Source organism: Heptranchias perlo, chromosome 23 (genome assembly GCF_035084215.1).
Source record: "Heptranchias perlo isolate sHepPer1 chromosome 23, sHepPer1.hap1, whole genome shotgun sequence".
In the NCBI taxonomy this organism is placed as follows: Eukaryota; Metazoa; Chordata; class Chondrichthyes; order Hexanchiformes; family Hexanchidae; genus Heptranchias; species Heptranchias perlo.
In genome coordinates this window covers 42675585-42695290 of record NC_090347.1, presented here as the reverse complement: position 1 = coordinate 42695290, position 19706 = coordinate 42675585, and the positions used below count along the sequence as shown (strand labels likewise).

General features: G+C 47.5%; 1 protein-coding gene across 1 annotated transcript in view; it reads right to left on the bottom strand.

Annotated features, from left to right (window-relative positions):
* LOC137341277 (ras-related protein Rab-37-like) overlaps nucleotides 1-11347 on the bottom strand; it is a 229476-nt gene extending 218129 nt beyond the window's left edge. The window contains exon 1 of the mRNA XM_068004383.1: nucleotides 10925-11347. Within this exon, the coding sequence (XP_067860484.1) occupies nucleotides 10925-11044 (120 nt within the window). The 5' untranslated portion in view covers nucleotides 11045-11347. The remainder of the gene's footprint in view (nucleotides 1-10924) is intronic.
* Nucleotides 11348-19706: the final 8359 nt, after the last annotated feature.

Below are 19706 nucleotides of genomic sequence, written 5' to 3'. Positions count from 1 at the left end.
ACATTACCATCGCCGAATCCCTAACCATCAACATTCTGGAGGTCACCATTGACCAGAAACCTAACTGGACCAGGCATATAAACATGGTGGCTACGAGAGCAGGTCAGAGGCTGTATATTCTGCGGTGAGTGACTCACCTCCTGACTCCCCAAAGCCTTTCCACCATCTACAAGGCACAAGTCAGGATTGTGATGGAATACTCTCCACTTGCCTGGATGAGTGCAGCTCCAACAACACTCAAGAAGCTCGACACCATCCAAGACAAAGCAGTCCGCTTGATTGGCACCCCATCCACCACCCTAAACATTCACTCCCTTCACCACCGGCGCACAGTGGCTGCAGTGTGTACCATCCACAGGATGCACTGCAGCAACTTGTCAAGGCTTCTTCGACAGCACCTCCCAAACCCACGACCTCTACCACCTAGAAGGACAAGGGCAGCAGGCACATGGGAACAACACCGCCTGGACATTCCCCTCCAAGTCACACACCATCCCGACTTGGAAATATATCGCCGTTTCTTCATCGTTGCTGGGTCAAAATCCTGGAACTCCCTTCCTAACAGCACTGTGGGAGAACCGTCACCACACGGACTGCAGCGGTTCAAGAAGGCGGCTCACCACCACCTTCTCAAGGGAAATTAGGGATGGGCAATAAATGCCGGCCTCGCCAGCGACGCCCACATCCCATGAACGAATAAAAAAAATACCCCATCCCACACTGCACCACACACAAATACCCCACCCACACTGCACCACACACAAATACCCCACCCACACTGCACCACACACAAATACCCCACCCACACTGCACCACACACAAATACCCCACCCGCACTGCACCACACACAAATACCCCACCCACACTGCACCACACACAAATACCACCTACAGCCAGATGGTCCAGCCCCTCCCATTGACAGCAGTGAACAGACTCCTTATGAAAACAGGAAGCTTATTCTCCACCCTGTTAATCATGGTCTTTCACTCTGGGAGGTCTGTGTTGTGCAGCCCAGAAATATTGTCGAATAATTGCCTGGTGACATTTAATATACTTCAGGTTTTATTTAAAACTTTGCTAAATAAATTAATCACACAAAAAGAACTAAAATAGACCCACACAATGATCCCTAATGAGCAGAGTAACTGGCAGGAAATTGCAGCAAATGTGTCACACAACATATGTTGAAAAGGATTCTGGAAACACAAGAGTTGCTGCTACATTCATCATACTAGCACTCAGGATTGACCTGAGGTCTGAAGGCCGTGCCCGAGGTTGGGGAGTGGGACCTTGGACAGTCTGAGGTTGGGGAGTGGGACCTGGAACAGTCTGAGGTTGGGGAGTGGGACCTGGAACAGTCTGAGGTTAGGGAGTTGGAGTTGGAACAGTCTGAGGTTGGGGAGTTGGAGTTGGAACAGTCTGAGGTTAGGGAGTGGGACCTGGAACAGTCTGAGGTTAGGGAGTTGGACCTGGAACAGTCTGAGGTTAGGGAGTTGGAGTTGGAACAGTCTGAGGTTGGGGAGTGGGACCTGGAACAGTCTGAGGTTAGGGAGTGGGACCTGGAACAGTCTGAGGTTGGGAAGTGGGACCTGGAACAGACTGAGGTTGGGGAGTGGGACCTGGAACAGTCTGAGGTTGGGGAGTGGGACCTGGAACAGTCTGAGGTTGGGGAGTGGGACCTGGAACAGTCTGAGGTTGGGGATTGGTGCCTCGAGCTGTCTGAGGTTGGGGATTGGTGCCTCGAGCTGTCTGAGGTTGGGGATTGGTGCCTCGAGCTGTCTGAGGTTGGGGATTGGTGCCTCGAGCTGTCTGAGGTTGGGGATTGGTGCCTCGAGCTGTCTGAGGTTGGGGATTGGTGCCTCGAGCTGTCTGAGGTTGGGGATTGGTGCCTCGAGCTGTCTGAGGTTGGGGAGTTGGTCTGTTTCCCATGTTAGTTTGGGAATATTAATTTAGTTTGAAATGTCTGGATATAAAAAGCTGGTATTTGTAAAAATGACCATGAAGCTGTCGGGTTGTCGTAAATCAGCACGAGTCACATATAGGCCAGACCGGGTAAGGACGGCAGATTTCCTCCCCTGAAGGACAATAGTGAACCAGTTCATTAACTGTGGCACTTTGACAATTTGAGTACAGTTTTAAAAATCTGGACGACCTCAACTCCACTTTGCTGCCCGATCCCCATATCCCTTGATTCCCTTAGTGTCCAAAAATCTATCGATCTCAGCCATGAATATACTCAATGACTGAGCATCCACAGCCCTCTGGGGTAGAGAATTGCAAAGATTCACAACCCTCTGAGACTTAAATGGCCGACCCCATATCCTGAGACTGTGCCCCTAGTTCTAGATTCGCCAGCCAGGGGAAACAACCTCTCAGTATCTACCCTGTCAAGCCCCCTCAGAATCACCTCTCATTCTTCTAAACTCCAGAGAATATAGACCCATTCTACTCAATCTCTCCTCATAGGACAACCCTCTCATCCTAGGATTTCCCTAATTCACTAATGTCCTTCAGGGAAGGAAACCTGCCGTCCTTACCCGGTCTGGCCTATATGTGACTCCAGTCCCACATCAATGTAGTTGACTCTTAACTGCCCTCTAATGTGTCTTAGCAAACCACTCAGTTGTATCAAACAGATGGTCCACCGGCATCTTCTCAGGGCAACTAGCGATGGGCAATAAATGCCAGCCTTGTCAGCAATGCCCATATCCCAAGAATAAACATTAAAATTCTACCTGAACTGTTCCAGCTCCGGCCAAAGCAAAGAACAGCAACAGCTTGCTTTTATATAGCTCTATTAATGTAGAAAAATGTCCCAAGGCGCTTCACAGAGGCGCAAAGATACAAACTGGACTCTGAGCCAAAAAAGGAGAGATTAGGAAGGGTGAGAAAGAGATGGGTTATAAGGAGGATCTTAAAGGAAGAGAGGGAGATGGAGGTGGAGAGGGGGAGGGGTTTAGAGAAGGAATTCCAGAGTGAGGGGGTCTAGACGGCTGAAGGAACAGCAGCCAATGGTGGGGTGAAGGGAGGGGTGGGATGCCTAAGAGGCCATTGTTAGTGGAATGTAGAATCAAATCAGACGGGCCAGTTCTGATGAAAGGTCATTGACCTGAATCGTTAACTCTGTTTCTCTCTCCACAGATGCTGCCTGACCCGCTGAGTATTTCCAGCATCTTTTGTTTTTATTTCAGACAGGCCAGAATGTTGGAATTTGTCTTTTTCTCAGCCTGGCCAATAGAGGAAGTTGTGTGGTTCCCCCCTCCCCCCCCCCCCCACACTGAGGAGGTTAGCTTCCCAACAGCCCACTCACTGAGCGCTAAAGATGACCCAATCGCTGCCTCAGAGGCTGCGGCTCCGTAAAATGTCCGTCCCCACCCCAGTGACAGGAGAAGGCAGAGCTTGTACCGAATTCACAGTCCAGGCGTTACAGGTGGGAAGTGATCCGTGAAGACTCTCCCTCCTCCCCCACCCAGTACAGCTCTACAGTCCATTCTGAACCCATCCTCCCTCCGTGAGTCAGACATGCAGTGAAGAGGGTGAGACAATCAACCTGTAGCTTCAGGTGAATGGCTGAGGCCCATTGTGCAGGACCCTGCGTTCCTCTGACCCTGGCTTCTCGTCCATCCCCATCTCCCTTCGCCCCGCTATTGGCGTCAGTTCCTTCAGCCATCTAGGCCCTAAGCCCTGGAATTCCCTCCCTAAACCTCTCCGCCTCTCTCTCCTTTAGGAACCTCCTTAAAACCCACCTCTTTGACCAAGCTGTCAGTCAACCCTCCTAATATCTCCTTCTTTGGCTCGGTATCGGTTTTTATCTGATTTTGCTCCTGCACGGTGCCTTGGAGCCGTTTTCTTTTACATAGTTTTTTTTACAAGTTGTTGTTATTGAATCAAACAATAGGAGAGAAGGTGAGGTGAATCAGAAAGTAGTGACTAGGTGACTCCTAGCTTGGGTTTAAAAGACTGAGTGAGGCAAGGAGTTTAACTATGGGGGATTTTAACTATCATATTAACTGGACAAATCAAATTGGGCAGGGCAGCCTTGAGGAAGAGTTTATTGAGTGTATTAGGGATGGATTTCTTGAGCAGTATGTAACTGATCCTACAAGGGGGCAAGCAACCTTGGACCTGGTCCTGTGTAATGAGCCAGGATTAATTAATAATGTCCTAGTTAAGGATCCCCTTGGAATGAGTGACCATAACATGGTTACATTCCATATCCAATTAGAGGGTGAGAAGGTTGGTTCTCAAACAAGCGTACTGAGCTTGAATAAAGGCGACTATGATGGTATGAGAGCGGAATTGATTAAAGTGGACTGGGAAAATAGATTAAAGGGTAAGATGGTACATGAGCAGTGGTGTTCATTTCAGGAGTTATTTTACAACTTTCAAAAAATATATATTCCACTGAGGAAAAAAGGGTGTAAAAGAAATGACAGCCATCCGTGGCTAAGTAAAGAAATAGTATAGTATCTAACTAAAAACAAGGACATATAAGGTAGCCAAACTTAGTGGGAGGATAGAAGATTGGGAAGTCTTCAAAAGACAGCAAAAAGTAACGAAAGGATTGATTAAGAAAGGGAAGATAGATTATGAAAATAAATTAGCAAAAAGTATAAAAACAGATAGCAAGAGTTTCTACAGTTATATAAAAAGAAAAAGGATGGCTAAGGCAAGCGTAGGTCCCTTAGAGGATGAGACCGGGAAATTAATGGTGGGAAACATGGAGATGACAAAATTGCTGAACAAATATTTTGTTTCAGTCTTTACGGTAGAGGACACTAAGAATATCCCAACACTGGACAAACAGGGGGCTCTAGGAGGGGAGGAGCTAAATACGATTAAAATCACGAAGGAATTGGTACTCAGTAAATTAATGGGACTCAGGGCGGATAAATCCCCTGGACCTGATGGCTTACATCCTAGGGTCTTGAGGGAAGTGGCAGTAGGGATTGTGGATGCATTGGTAATAATTTTCCAAAATTCTCTGGACTCGGCAAAGGTCCCGGCAGATTGGAAAACTGCTAATGTAACACCCTTATTTAAAAAGGGTAGTAGGCAGAAGGCTGGAAATTATAGACCAGTTAGCTTAACATCTGTGGTGGGTAAAATTTTGGAGTCTATTATTAAGGAGACAGTAGCGGAACATTTGGATAAACATAATTTAATAGGACAAAGTCAGCATGGTTTTATGAAGGGGAAGTCATGTCTGACAAATTTGCTTGAGTTCTTTGAGGACATAACGTACAGGGTGGATAAAGGGGAACCAGTGGGCGTAGTGTATTTAGACTTCCAGAAGGCATTCGACAAGGTGCCACATAAAAGATTATTGCTCAAGATAAAGAATCACTGGATTGGGGGTAATATTCTGGCATGGGTGGAGGATTGGTTATCTAACAGGAAGCAGAGAGTTGGGATAAATGGTTCATTCTCAGACTGGCAACCAGTAGCCAGTGGTGTTCCGCAGGGGTCGGTGCTGGGTCCCCAACTCTTTACAATCTATATTAACGATTTGGAGGAGGGGACCGAGTGTAACATATCAAAGTTTGCAGATGATACAAAGATGGGAGGGAAAGTAGAGAGTGAGGAGGACATTAAAAAACCTACAAGGGGATATAGACAGGCTGGGTGAGTGGACGGAGATTTGGCAGATGCAATACAATATTGGAAAAATCAGAGAGCAAGTTATCTTCTTAATGGCGAGAAACTGGAAAGTGCTGCAGTACAAAGGGATCTGGGGGTCCTAGTGCAAGAAAATCAAAAAGTTAGTATGCAGTTGCAGCAGGTGATCAAGAAGGCCAATGGAATGTTGGCTTTTATTGCTAGGGGGATAGAATATAAAAACAGGGAGGTATTGCTGCAGTTATATAAGGTATTGGTGAGACCGCACCTGGAATACTGCATACAGTTTTGGTGTCCATACTTAAGAAAAGACATACTTGCTCTCGAGGCAGTACAAAGAAGGTTCACTCGGTTAATCCCGGGGATGAGGGGGCGGACATATGAGGAGAGGTTGAGTAGATTGGGACTCTACTCATTGGAGTTCAGAAGAATGAGAGGCGATCTTATTGAAACATATAAGATTGTGGAGGGGCTTGATCGTGTGGATGTGGTAAGGATGTTCCCAAGGATGGGTGAAACTAGAACTAGGGGGCATAATCTTAGAATAAGGGGCTGCTCTTTCAAAACTGAGATGAGGAGAAACTTCTTCACTCAGAGGGTAGTAGGTCTGTGGAATTTGCTGCCCCAGGAAGCTGTGGAAGCTACATCATTAAATAAATTTAAAACAGAAATAGACAGTTTCCTAGAAGTAAAGGGAATTAGGGGTTACGGGGAGCGGGCAGGAAATTGGACATGAATTTATATTTGAGGTTAGGATCAGATCAGCCATGATCTTATTGAATGGTGGAGCAGGCTCGAGGGGCCGATTGGCCTACTCCTGCTCCTATTTCTTATGTTCTTATGTTCTTATGTTCCAGAGTGTGGAGGTCCTGGCAAAGAATGAACGCTACAGGACACAGCAATACCCATTGGTGTGTCCAAAACCCTGTACGTGCCGCCCTTCACCCAGCTGGCTCTACACCCGGGCAGGGGCAGCCCCACTACTCCCCAGTCCCAAGAAGAGATTCCCCCACCTCCAGTACCTGGTCAGCCTCAGGCCTGGGTCCAGCCAGCCAAGTTCACTCTGTAGCTTCTCTGCAGCCCAATACCAGCCCAGCACATGACTGTCCCATCTCCAGGACATGAGACCCCTGCACACTACCCACAGCCTGCAATTCATAGGAACAGGAGGAGGCCATTCAGCCCCTCGAGCCTGCTCCGCCATTCATTTAGATCATGACTGATCTGTACCTCAACTCCATTTACCCGTCTTTGCTCCATATCCCTTGATACCCTTAATTAATAAAAATCTATCAATCTCAGTCTTGAAAGCTCCAATTGACCCCCAGCCTCCACAGCCTTTTGGGGGAGAGAGTTCCAGATTTCCACTACCCTTTGTGTGAAGAAGCACTTCCTGATTTCCCTCTTAAATGGCCTAGCTCGAATTTTAAGATTGTGCCCCCTTGGTTTTGACTCCCCTATCAGAGCAAATAGTTTCTCTGTATCTATCCTATCGAATCCTTTTATCATAACGATCGGCCGTCCTTTGCTTACAAGTTCACCAGCCAACAGGATGCGACAGCTCCTGCGTATGCATTAGATTGGGTTGTTCATGCTGGTCTCACACTGACAAAGGGTCCAACTGTGCATTCACACAACAGAGTGCTAGATGCGAGGGTCATTCCTGATAGTCTCCAGTCCTACAGGCCAGCCCTTGGAACAAAAACCTCCCCGTGACAAGCAGATTCTTTTTAATCGATCATTCGTGGCTAGGCCAACAATGTGGAATGGACAGAGTTATCTGGCAATTGAGAGAAGACTCCCTTCAATCTACTGATCCCCTCACCACATGCCCATTAACTGACAGGCAACAGACACACTGAAAATGACACTGACATTGAGATGGCTGCACCTTTAGTTTGTTTTGTCCTCATTCAGGCAATGGATGTTAGTCCTGGGAGTTAGAACAACTCCATTTCAATCTTCCTGTGGCAGCATCAAGCATTCCCAGGTCAGGTTGTGTACCTGCTCTGGGAGTGTTTGATCGGACAGTGTAGAGGGAGCTTTACTCTGTATCTAACCCATGCTGTACCTGTCCTGGGAGTGTTTGATGGGACAGTGTAGTGGGAGCTTTACTCTGTATCTAACCCATGCTGTACCTGTCCTGGGAGTGTTTGATGGGACAGTGTAGAGGGAGCTTTACTCTGTATCTAACCTGTGCTGTACCTGCCCTGGGAGTGTTTGACGGGACAGTGTAGAGGGAGCTTTACTCTGTATCTAACCTGTGCTGTACCTGCCCTGGGAGTGTTTGATGGGACAGTGTAGTGGGAGCTTTACTCTGTATCTAACCCATGCTGTACCTGTCCTGGGAGTGTTTGATGGGACAGTGTAGAGGGAGCTTTACTCTGTATCTAACCTGTGCTGTACCTGCCCTGGGTGTGTTTGATGGGACAGTGTAGAGGGAGCTTTACTCTGTATCTAACCCGTGCTGTACCTGCCCTGGGAGTGTTTGATGGGACAGTGTAGAGGGAGCTTTACTCTGTATCTAACCCGTGCTGTACCTGCCCTGGGAGTGTTTGATGGGACAGTGCAGAGGGAGCTTTACTCTGTATCTAACCTGTGCTGTACCTGCCCTGGGAGTGTTTGATGGGACAGTGTAGAGGGAGCTTTACTCTGTATCTAACCCTGTACCTGCCCTGGGTGTGTTTGATGGGACAGTGTAGAGGGAGCTTTACTCTGTATCTAACCCTCTACCTGCCCTGGGAGTGTTTGATGGGACAGTGTAGAGGGAGCTTTACTCTGTATCTAACCCGTGCTGTACCTGCCCTGGGAGTGTTTGATGGGACAGTGTAGAGGGAGCTTTACTCTGTATCTAACCCTGTACCTGCCCTGGGTGTGTTTGATGGGACAGTGTAGAGGGAGCTTTACTCTGTATCTAACCTGTGCTGTACCAGCCCTGGGAGTGTTCCATATTGACTGGATGCTAAAGCACTGACATTCTTCACCATAATGAATACAAAAGTCGAGAGGGGACAGGTTGTGCTGACGATACCCCAGCTCCGTTACAACTTACAGGAGACCAAAGTCGCACTGCTTCCCCGAGACCTAGGGGGTAATATTAACCCCCAAGAACGGGTGGGTTGGGGGTGGGCGGGCAGTAAAAATGGTTGATTTTTGGAGCGGGACCGCATCCCGGCTCCAACACACCAGTTTCCAGGTTTAACTCTGGTTTCTCGCGCAACAGAAACCCAGAAGTCCCACCCCCACTTAAAGCCGGCGGGCTGATACTTAAAGGGGCAATGTACCTCATTGCGATAGTTGAGGCACTTAATTTTTTGTGTATTACAAATGTAAAATGAATGGGAAACCCGAACCTTACCTGTTTGGGTTTCCCATCGCTTCTGATTCACATCAGGTGAAAGCAGGCGGGAAGGGCAGGATCCACGAGGTGAGTGTCTTTATTGCACTGCTTGTGGGCCCAGAGGAGCAGGAGTGCTTCATCTTGGCCCGACAAGCTCACCCTGGCGTGATTGGACCCCCATGGTCGGCCGACCTCCCCCCACCCCGATGCAGGACACCCCCCACCCCCCCCACCCCAGATTGGTTGGGGTTGGAGTTCAGAAGAAATTGGGAGGAGAGGGTGAGGAGGCCCTAGTGTTACTCCTGACCAGGCCTGAAGTAACCTTTCCAAGTCTGAGCGACTGGGTCAGTTGCTTATACCTTGAAATCCGGCAGGAAAAATGATTAAAATGAACAACTCCCTGTGGTGCTGATGATCAAATCTAGATTCCCCCCTCTTTTTAATGCCACTTTACCCAATTCCACCGGAGGGAGGGTCGGTAACCAGAGGACACAGATTTAAGGCAATTGGCAAAAGAACCAGAAGGGAGATGGGGAGAATTTTTTTTTACACTGTGAGTGGTTATGATCTGGAATGCGCTGCCTGAAGGGGTGGTGGAAGCAGATTCAATAATAACTTTCAAAAGGGAATTGGATAAATACTTGAAAGGGAGGAAATTTGCAGGGCTATGGGGTAAGAGCAGGGGAGTGGGACTAATTGGATAGCTCTTTCAAACAGCCGGCACAGGCACGATGGGCTGAATGGCCTCCTTCTGTGCTGTATGATTCCTTTCCTGAAGGGGTTGATCCTAACTGGCATAAAGCCAAGGGAGTGCCAGCACCCCGGCAGTACCGAGCAGCCATTCCTCGCATGCGAACACGGGAACGTTATTCGAGCACCACAGCCAAGCCCACTCCTGGCCTCAGCATGCGTGGCCTCAGTGTGACAGCAGTCAGGGAAGGGGAGTGATAATAGAATCGTTTCTGAATTCATCGAGTTACATCAGGTCTAGAGCACAGAAACAGGCCCTTCGGCCCATCGTGTCCGCGCCGGCCATCAGCCCTGTCTACTCTAATCCCAGAAGTCCCACCCCCACTTAAAGTTACATCAGGTCCAGAGCACAGAAACAGGCTATTCGGCCCAGAAGGTCCATTCCGTGTTTATGCTCCATATAAGCCTCCTCCCTCCTTACTTCATCTCACCCTATCAGCATATCCTTCTATTCCTTTCTCCCCCATGTGTTTATCTAGCTTCCCCTTAAATGCATCTACACTATCCGGACCTCAACCACTCCATGTGATAGCATGTTCCACATTCTCACCATTCTCCGGGTAAAGAAGTTTCTCCTGAATTCCCTATTGGATTTATTAGTGACTGTCATATTGATGACCTCTAGTTTTGGACTCCCCCCACAATTAGCACCAACTCCCTGTAACAGACAATCCAAATCTCTGACACCCCTTCCAGAGCCTCCTGTAAGTGAAGTTGCAGGGCGATGGGGAAAGAGCAGGGGAGTGGCACTGATCGGGTAGCTCTTTCAAAGAGCCAGCACGGGCACGATGGGACGATTGGCCTCCTTCTGTGCTGCAAGATTCGAAGTTCATAAGGAAAAACTTTAAGACAAAAAAATACAATTGTTCCCAAAAAAAATGCAATTTTACATCAAACCAGATAAAAATATCCCAAGTCTCTTATTTTACATCAGACCTGGATCCACTTTCTTTAGTTGCTAGGAGTCTGCAGCTGCTGATTTGAAGGCTAGAGATACAATCTCATCCCTTCCTGTCTTACTCTGGGTGTCTTTCTTCCCTGTTTTGATAATGTAACACTCAAGTCAATGACTGAACAGTTCAATAATTGTTCGCTAAACATTCGCTGGTACTGAGATGCTTAAGCGCCCAATTTGCTGGATCTCTTGTTTGATATATATTTTAATATATATATATATATAAAGTGAGATTTAGGAGGGATAAAAGAGGTACAAACCTTGTAAGTCAGGTCGTGGATCTCACTGCTGGACCTGGATCGGTGGAAGGGAGATTTCGGAGCTCCGTTTGGCAGCTCGGTGATGGTCTGGCTGAGATGGGAACTCTTTTTGAGAGGCATGGCAGGTTCAGAGAAAGGAATACAAAAAAAAAACAGGAGAGGAGAGGACTGACACGGCGGAAGAAAGCAAGAGCAGAACCGCCCCGGGACTCAGCAGCCTGTAACCCGGGTTAGTCTGAGCTGGGAGAGGGAGGTCCGGACACAGAGAGGTCCATTGCCCCAGGCAGGGCTCTGGGGCTCTTTAAACACACCAGTGAAACTGACACGGTCTGTGTTGTGCCTGTCAGTTTCAGTGATCGACAACCCTTCTATCTCTCTCCCATCTCCAGGTGATCATCTCAGACACAGGGAAGGAGGGGAGGAGGGAGGGGCTGGAGATGTGTCATCACACGGCAGGCATTTTACTTTCAGTTTAACTCACACGAGCAGCGAGCTCCGATCTTGGGCTGGAAGCAACTCTCTCCCAACCCGGGCTCCTCCCAACTTCGTCTTCCCTTCCCTCATGGAAGGGCTCATTCTCCCAGGGTTATAGCTCATCTCTCCCTTGTACCTTCCATCTGTCCCCTATACCCTCCTTCTCTCCCCTCCCCATACCCTCCTTTCCCCCTCCTCCCTCTCTATACCCTCCTTTCCCCCTCCTCCCTCTCTATACCCTCCTTCCCTCCCCTCCCCATGCCCTCCTTTCCCCCTCCTCCCTCTCTATACACTCTTTTCCTCTCCCCTCCCTATACCCTCCTCCCCCCTCCTCCCCCTTATCTTCCTCCTCCCTCTCTATGCCCTCCTTTCCTCTCCCCTCCCTATGCCCTCCTTCCCCCTATCTTCCTCCTCCCTCTCTATACTCTCCTCCCCCCTCCTCCCCCTTATCTTCCTCCTCTCTCTATGCCCTCCTTTCCTCTCCCCTCCCCAATATCCTCCTTCCCCTTCCTCCCCCATATCTTCCTCCTCCCTCCCTATACCCTCCTTTCCTCTCCCCTCCCCATACCCTCATTCCCTCTCCCCTATACACTCCTTCCCCTTCCTCCCTCTCCTCCCCCTCGCCCCTTGCCCTCCCCCTCCTCTATACCCTCCCCCTCCTCTATACCCTCCCCCAAGCCGTGCCCAAGTGGCCATTCTTCACATGTAAACCTAGAAACACGAGTGCTGATAGGCTATTCTACCACACGCAGCATCACATCCCAGCCCGATCTTGCCATCCGTCTCCAGCATCCATAGACGCACACACTTCACAGCAATGTGGGGGAGGGTCTCGCCTCCTTCAAGATCCTCCTCCAAACCTAGCACTTTGATCACCTGCACACCACCCCCCCCTCCCCAAATCAGTTCAGCCGCGTCAGTAGGTCATGGGTTCAAGCATCAACCCAAGGACTTGGGCACATAACCTGGACCAACACTGAGTGCAGTACTGAGGGAGCCTTTTTGTGGGTGAGAGGTTAAACTAAAGGTTTACCAGTTCAGGTGGATGTGGCACTATTTGAGAACAGGGAGGTGTGTTCCCTCAGCCCAACACCACTACAAATAGCTGAACTGGCCATTCATCTTATTGCTGTTTGTGGGATCTTGCTGTGCCTCCTTTGCCCCTACGTTACACTTCAAAATAAATCGTTATACGTGAAGTGCATTGGGACATCCCGAGGAGATGAGTAGGGGCTGCCTAAATGCGACTTCTTTCTTAATCCTCCCCCCACTGCTTGTTAACCAGTTATTTTTGCCTCTGTAGAGTGCTTTAGTTATAGTGAAGTATATATGGAAGTGTTTCTGGATCATGATCAAGGGCGGAGATTTGGTGGGATTTGCGTCCTCCATTGCTCAGTGCACTGAGGCCAGTTTCCATCCCCGTTAGCTCAGCACAAACTCAGATCGAACCCCAGACCAACTGATTTCCTTTTCTCTTTCACTGGAGCTGCTTTTGATTTCACTTTGGAAATTCATATGGTTTTAACACAGTAGGGTCACAGCATTCCCTCACTGGTCCGCTTTCAGGATCCCAAACAGACCTATGTACCTCTCTGATTTGCCAGCCTGTATCTATCCTTAAAAAAACCCAGCCTTTTTAAAAACAAAAAATCACAGAGGAATTCCGCTCCCCTCTGACGGCCCAATGCATCGGCTGGTGTGGTGCGGGGCCGTACACTGCACGGAGGCCCTTGGTTTGATCCCTGGTTTTCTGCTGTTGGCTGGTCTCAACTTGCAGCAGTTAAAGAGAAAGAAAGAGTTGCATTTATATAGCGCCTTTCACAACCTCAGGACATCCCAAAACTGTTTACAGCCAATGAAAGTACTTTTGAAATGTAGTCACTGTTGTAATGTAGGAAACGCGGCAGCCAATTTGCGCACAGCAAGATCCCACAAACAGCAGAGTGTGCGTCCCTCTATTTCTTGCCTCTTGCACATCCATGATTTTCTTCACTCCACCATTGGAGGCCGTGCCTTCAGCTTCCTAGGTCCTAAGCTCTAGAATTCCCTCCTTAAACCTCTCCGCCTCTCTACCTCTCTCTCCTCCTCTAAGACGCTCCTTAAAACCTACCTCTTTGACCGAGCTTTTGGTCACCTGTCCTAATATCTCCTTATGTGGCTCAGTGTCAAATTTTGTTTGATTACACTCCTGTGGAAGTGCCTTGGGATGTTTTACTACATTAAAAGTGCTATATAAATGCAAATTGTTATTGTTGAGATAAATTACCAGATAATCTGTTTTTTTTAGTGATGTTGGTTGAGGGATAAATGCTGCCTAGGAAACTGGAGACAACTCCTCCGCTCTTCTTCGAATAGTGCTATGGGATCTTTTACATCCACCTGAGTGGGCAGACAGGGCCTCGGTTTAGCGTCTCATCTGAAAGACGGCACCTCCGACAAGGCATACTCCCTCAGTACTGCACTAGAATGTCAGCTTAGATTATGTGCTCAAGTCTGTGAAGTGGAGCTAAAACCAATGACCATCCGACTCAGAGACGAGAAGGCTACCAAATGAACCACGGCTGTCACTTGTTCAAAGTTGTAACCAAGAGTTACAACCGACCTCAGTGCCTTGATCGGGAGTGGAGCAGTGGGGAAAAATCAACCTTGGGTTCCTACTCTTGATCAATATCCAGTGCACCCCTGATGGAAGGTACATGTATGTCAATGTCAGGTGAGATCAGGCGTGGTGGTGATCTCGCCTCCACCCATGGTCGAATAGTCTCCAATTGTCCCGCATGTGAACCGTCTGGGGAAGGTACCGAGGGAGTGGGGGAAAAGAAAGGGGCCCTCATCTTGTCATAGGTCAGCATCTGTCAGATCCTACAGGAGAGGGGAGAGTGGAGACAGAAGGGGAGGGGGAAATAGAAGAAAGAGAGAGCCTCGAATTAAAAGGGGATAATAAATCAGAGAATTGCACCCGACCAATCGGGTCTTTTTTTTATTCGTTCATGGGATGTGGGCGTCGCTGGCGAGGCCGGCATTTATTGCCCATCCCTAATTGCCCTTGAGAAGGTGGTGGTGAGCCGCCTTCTTGAGCCGCTGCAGTCCGTGTGGTGAAGGTTCTCCCACAGTGCTGTTAGGAAGGGAGTTCCAGGATTTTGACCCAGTGATGATGAAGGAACGGCGATATATTTCCAAGTCTGACTGCTGCCAACCAAAGGCAGGGGTCTGAAATCTCCAGAACCCAAATCAGAAACCGATCACTCGGCCTAAACAGGACTCCCATCCTCAGTGTTCAGCGCCTGAGACAGTTTGTTGCTTAGCAACCTACAGACTCTGGCTCGGCATCTGAAAGTTAAAATGGAAACGGTATTTATAACCTTCTGGCAGGCAAGAGATTATTGAATATTTCAGTCTCTGGGAGGGGAAGGCGAGAAAATAATTGTGTTTAAAAGCGGTGATTTAAACAAAACTGACAATATTCTCTACTCTGCCTCGCGTTTGCACAATGGGTTACAGAGGTTTGAACCTATAACTCTCCGGAAGTTGCTCAACATGCATTGCGTTGCTTGTTGTGACACTGAGCTATACAGACCTAAAGGGCCCAGGTTCAATTTCTGGCCTGTCCCGAGTTAACTCATGTCAGTCCAGTGGGACTTGGGAGGCTACAGCTGCTTTCGGTGGTCCTGGTCTGGAGAGGGGGCAAATTACTCAGGGCCCACGCATCTCAGGTCAGTGATCCCTGCTGGAATAGCGTGCAACTCTCCGAGATCCCTGTGTTCCTCCGACTCTGGCCTGTTATGCATCCCCCACTTCCTTCGCCCCATCATTGGCAGCCGTGCCTTCAGCCGTCTGGGCCCTAAGCTCTGGAAGTCCCTCCCATAACCTCTCCGTCTCTCTCTCTCCTCCTTTAAGATGCTCCTTAAAACCTACCTCTTTGACCAAGTTTTTGTTCACCTGTGCTAATGTCTCCTTATCTGGCTTGGTGTCAATGTTTGTCTGATAACACCTCCTGTGAAGTTCCTTGCGACGTTTTACTATGTTAAAGGCGCTATATAAATGCAAATTGTTGTATGGGGACGCTGGATGATAACAGGATGAGGAAAGGTTGTGATGCTCTCTTCAGCCCTCTACAATCATTCCCTAGGCTCATGTAGGAAAAATGGCCACACGGGTGAGAGGCTGGATGAAACTGCGCCCACCAAGAGTCAGTGCCTTCTGAGGATGAGGGGGAGAAGCTAGTGGGAAAAAGACTTCAGTACACACCAGTACCCAAAGATGACGCTGTGTGTGATATCCTGGTGTGAGTCACTGGGTCAGAATATCACCTCAGGTAGATCATTCTCTTCCTCACCCCCCCAATGTGATATTCAGCCCAGATGTTTTATTTTCGGGATGTGGCAAAGCCGGCATTTGTAGCCCATCCCTAGTTGCCCAGGTGTGATACAACTGAGTGGCCTACTAGGCTATTTCAGAGGATAGTTAAGAATCAACCACATTGCTGTGAGACTGGAGTCACGTATAGGCCAGACCGGGTAAGGATGGCAGGTTTCCTTTCCTAAAGGACATTAGTGAACCAGATGGGTTTTTACGACAATCCGACATCTTCATGGTCACTTTTACTGATGCCAGCTTTTTATTTCTTGATTTTTTTAAACTGAATTCAAATTCTCAAACTGCCATGGTGGGATTTGAAATCTCTGGGCTACTAGTCCAGTAACATAACCACTACATGATTGTACCCATTACTCTTCCAAACCCTTTCTTTGGACCATCAACGTCACCAGACTACAAAAAACCTGGCGACTCTGGTTGTACGCTATGGTGTCATGTCACAGTGGGACGAAGGCTTGTGGCCCTGATTTCTTACATCGCTATAGAGGTCAACGGGGAAGGGAGATTGAGGAAGAGAATTGTCGGCACTGAGCCACACTCCTAGTGACCGACCCCTGCATTCTCTCGCTTGCAATTGGCTGCACGCCCAGCGAGATCCAGCGCAGGAAGGATCAATGCGGGGGGATGCAGGCGGAAAAAAGAGGCCAGAAATTTCCCGGGCGCTGCTCCTGCTGCTCACTTCTGGTGAAGATAAAGCCCCGGAGTGGGATCAACTCCAAGGAACTTCCAGGCCAGAAGGGTGCAGATCCTCAGTGATCATCTTATACAGAACACCAAACATAGCGAGCTGGGAATACTGATGATCCAAAAGCACTTTGATCCTTTCTCCGATGATGGTTTACGATCCTCCTTTGTGCGGTGTAACTCACTCCTAGTTGTCTCTTATTCTGTATACTCGATTCAGTACTTACCTGAAGGAGCATGGACGCCTGACAACGGCACAAAGATACAGAGTAAATCTCCCTCTACACTGTCCCATCAAACACTTCCAGGGCAGGTACAGCATGGGTTAGATACAGAGTAAATCTCCCTCTACACTGTCCCATCAAACACTTCCAGGGCAGGTACAGCATGGGTTAGATACAGAGTAAAGCTCCCTCCACACTGTCCCATCAAACACTCCCAGGGCAGGTTCATTTCGGGTTAGATACAGAATAAATCTCCCTCTACACTGTCCCATCAAGCACACCCAGGATGGATACAGCACAGGTTAGACACAGAGTAAAGCTGCCTCTACTCTGTCTCATCAAACACTCCCAGGGCAGGTGCAGCACGGGTTAGATACAGAGTAAAGCTCCCTCTAAACTGTCCCATCAAACACTCCCAGGGCAGGTACAGCACGGGTTAGATACAGAGTAAAGCTCCCTCTACACTGTCCCATCAAACACTCCCAGGGCAGGTACAGCATGGGTTAAATACAGAGTAAAGCTCCCTCTACACTGTCCCATCAAACACTCCCAGGGCAGGTACAGCACGGGTTAGATACAGAGTAAAGCTCCCTCTACACTGCCTTAATTTCTGAAGAGTACATCCTGCAGGATTGAAACTGTTCAAACTCATTTCCCATGGGAGTCTTACAGAAAGCATACACAGAAGACTTCCATCCCATTGTAGAAAGCATTTCAACTTCGGTGACATGTTTAGGATTTTCTCCCTCCATTGACCCCCTCCCCCTACCCCCGGAATTAAGATGACCACAAACACCACTTGTTAGCCATTGACCACCAGCTGGATGAGGCTCATTCGGTGTAGGTTCCCTCTCTATATATAAAACCTTTATATCTAACAAATGTACCTGTCACACTTCTGATGTCACAGTTTTCTGTATGTAAATTTTGCAACACACTTGCACTTGATTGGCTGGAACTTCATATTCATTATGGATCATTATGAGGGAAACAACACACCAATCAAATGTGGTAACATTGAATAAATAATCTTCCAATAAAATCACGACTAGGGCAAATGAGAACAACCAATCCACAACAAGCAGCCAGAAAATTAAAAAATAGGCAAACCAACGGAATTGCTCAAAATGTTTTTCAATTTTTTTTTTCACCAGCTCCTTGGTTCCTTCACTAAACTGAGGATTTACTAGTAAAAATAAGATTTATAATACAATAAAAACATCAAAAATACAACATTTTCCACAAAATTTACATATACAAAGTGTGTGAAATGCTTGTAACATTTTTCATGGAGGCCTGTGCTGTCTAACAAGCCTGGGCCTTGAGTTTATGGGGCTTCCCAGGGTCATCACTCAGCTGAAGAGACTCAACAATGATAATGAGTTACAGTTCCTTGTATACATTTTTGCCCACACTTCCAGATTTTTTTTCTCATTGACAAGAAGACTGGCTATTCACAGAACATGCCAGGACTTGATGATTATAAGCTCTGCCCTCTCCTGCCTGTCGATGGGGAAGGAATAGTGACTGAAACCTCAGAGAAGTTATTATTAGAAGCAATTTTAGTAATTTGTACTTGCTTTCGTGTTAAAATGTTGTATTATTTAAATTCTGGCATTGTTTAATTTTATATATTTTGTAATGTATTCTAAACAGTTAGAAGAACTACATTAATTTTATTTATTTGTTTCTGAGAGAAAACTTAAAGCAACAGCAGATAAAATAACAACTTCTAGAAGGACTGTACCACTATTTAAGTTTGGAGAGAGGTTCTGAATAAAAGTTTGTTTTAACAGAATCTTTTAGCGACACTGAGCTTGTGATATTTGGTAAAGGAGGAAAAGTGCACAATAATTTAATTTTGCTTTTGTGCCTCACTATATCCTACTGATAAATCCTAGGAAATTGTGCACACAGGCTCAGATTGATAGAAAATATCGGCAAAAAGTATCAAGTCCAATCCTATGCTTTTGGGAGAAGCTGATGCCTTCAAGTAAAAACTTTCATGAAGACAATTCAGCGGGAACATTTATTCATGTTATTGTGAAAAATGAGTGTTTAAAAAAAAAATATTTGTTTTAAAATTTTATTTTGGACACAGAATTTTCAGTTACTGAGAAAGAAATAGTGCACAAAAACTTTTCGAAAAAGCATTTTGTCCGATTCGATTGGTTCATCAACAAAAATGTTGACATGCTGCCCTGATTCAGTGGGTGAAATCACTGCCCTGTGTGATACCGAATCATAAACATCAGAAGGGCTCAGGTTCACTCCCCGGTCTGTGCTGAGTTAACCGATCTCAACCAATGCAGCATCCACGGTGCCCTGGGCCGGGGTGGGAAAGATTCAGCCAGGGTTCACACTCCCAGTCACTATCCAGTAAACCCCGCTGCTGGGAGGTATATGTCTGTGGAGGTTGGGTGAGGAAAGGATTGGACAGGTCTGTGAAAGGGCACACAATAGTCGACTGACATTCACTGTCCAGGCTCACACATAAAGAACGACGGCCTGGGATAAATAGCAGAGGACAGCTGGACCCAGTGAAAGCACACCCTGACATGCATTAGTGTCTTCAGGGGAACGGGGGGACAATGGAAAGCTCTTTATAATGTGGAGCTGGAGGAATTCCTGTGAGTTGCAAATATGTCTCTCTATATATAATAGAGTATAAAAGGAGCAACTGTTCCCACTGGTGGGAGGGTGGGTAACCACAGGATTTAAGGTAATTGGCAAAAGAACCAGGAGGGAGTTGAGGAGAATTTTTTTACGGAAGTGAGTATTGACACCACTGTGTCAGCCAATGAGTTGGAGATGGAGCGGGACTTAAGGCAGGAATTACTGCAAACAGAGTCTATTTAAACAGAATCTCTACAAAGTACAGCAAACAGAAATCATGACTGAAACTACAGCAAAGTTTCCCATAAAAGCAGGATTATTGCTCCAGCAAAATGCAGTAAGTGGAGGATAGTTACATAAAATTACGTGCGTAAAATCAATCTCAGTCATTTACAGCAGTGCAGTCT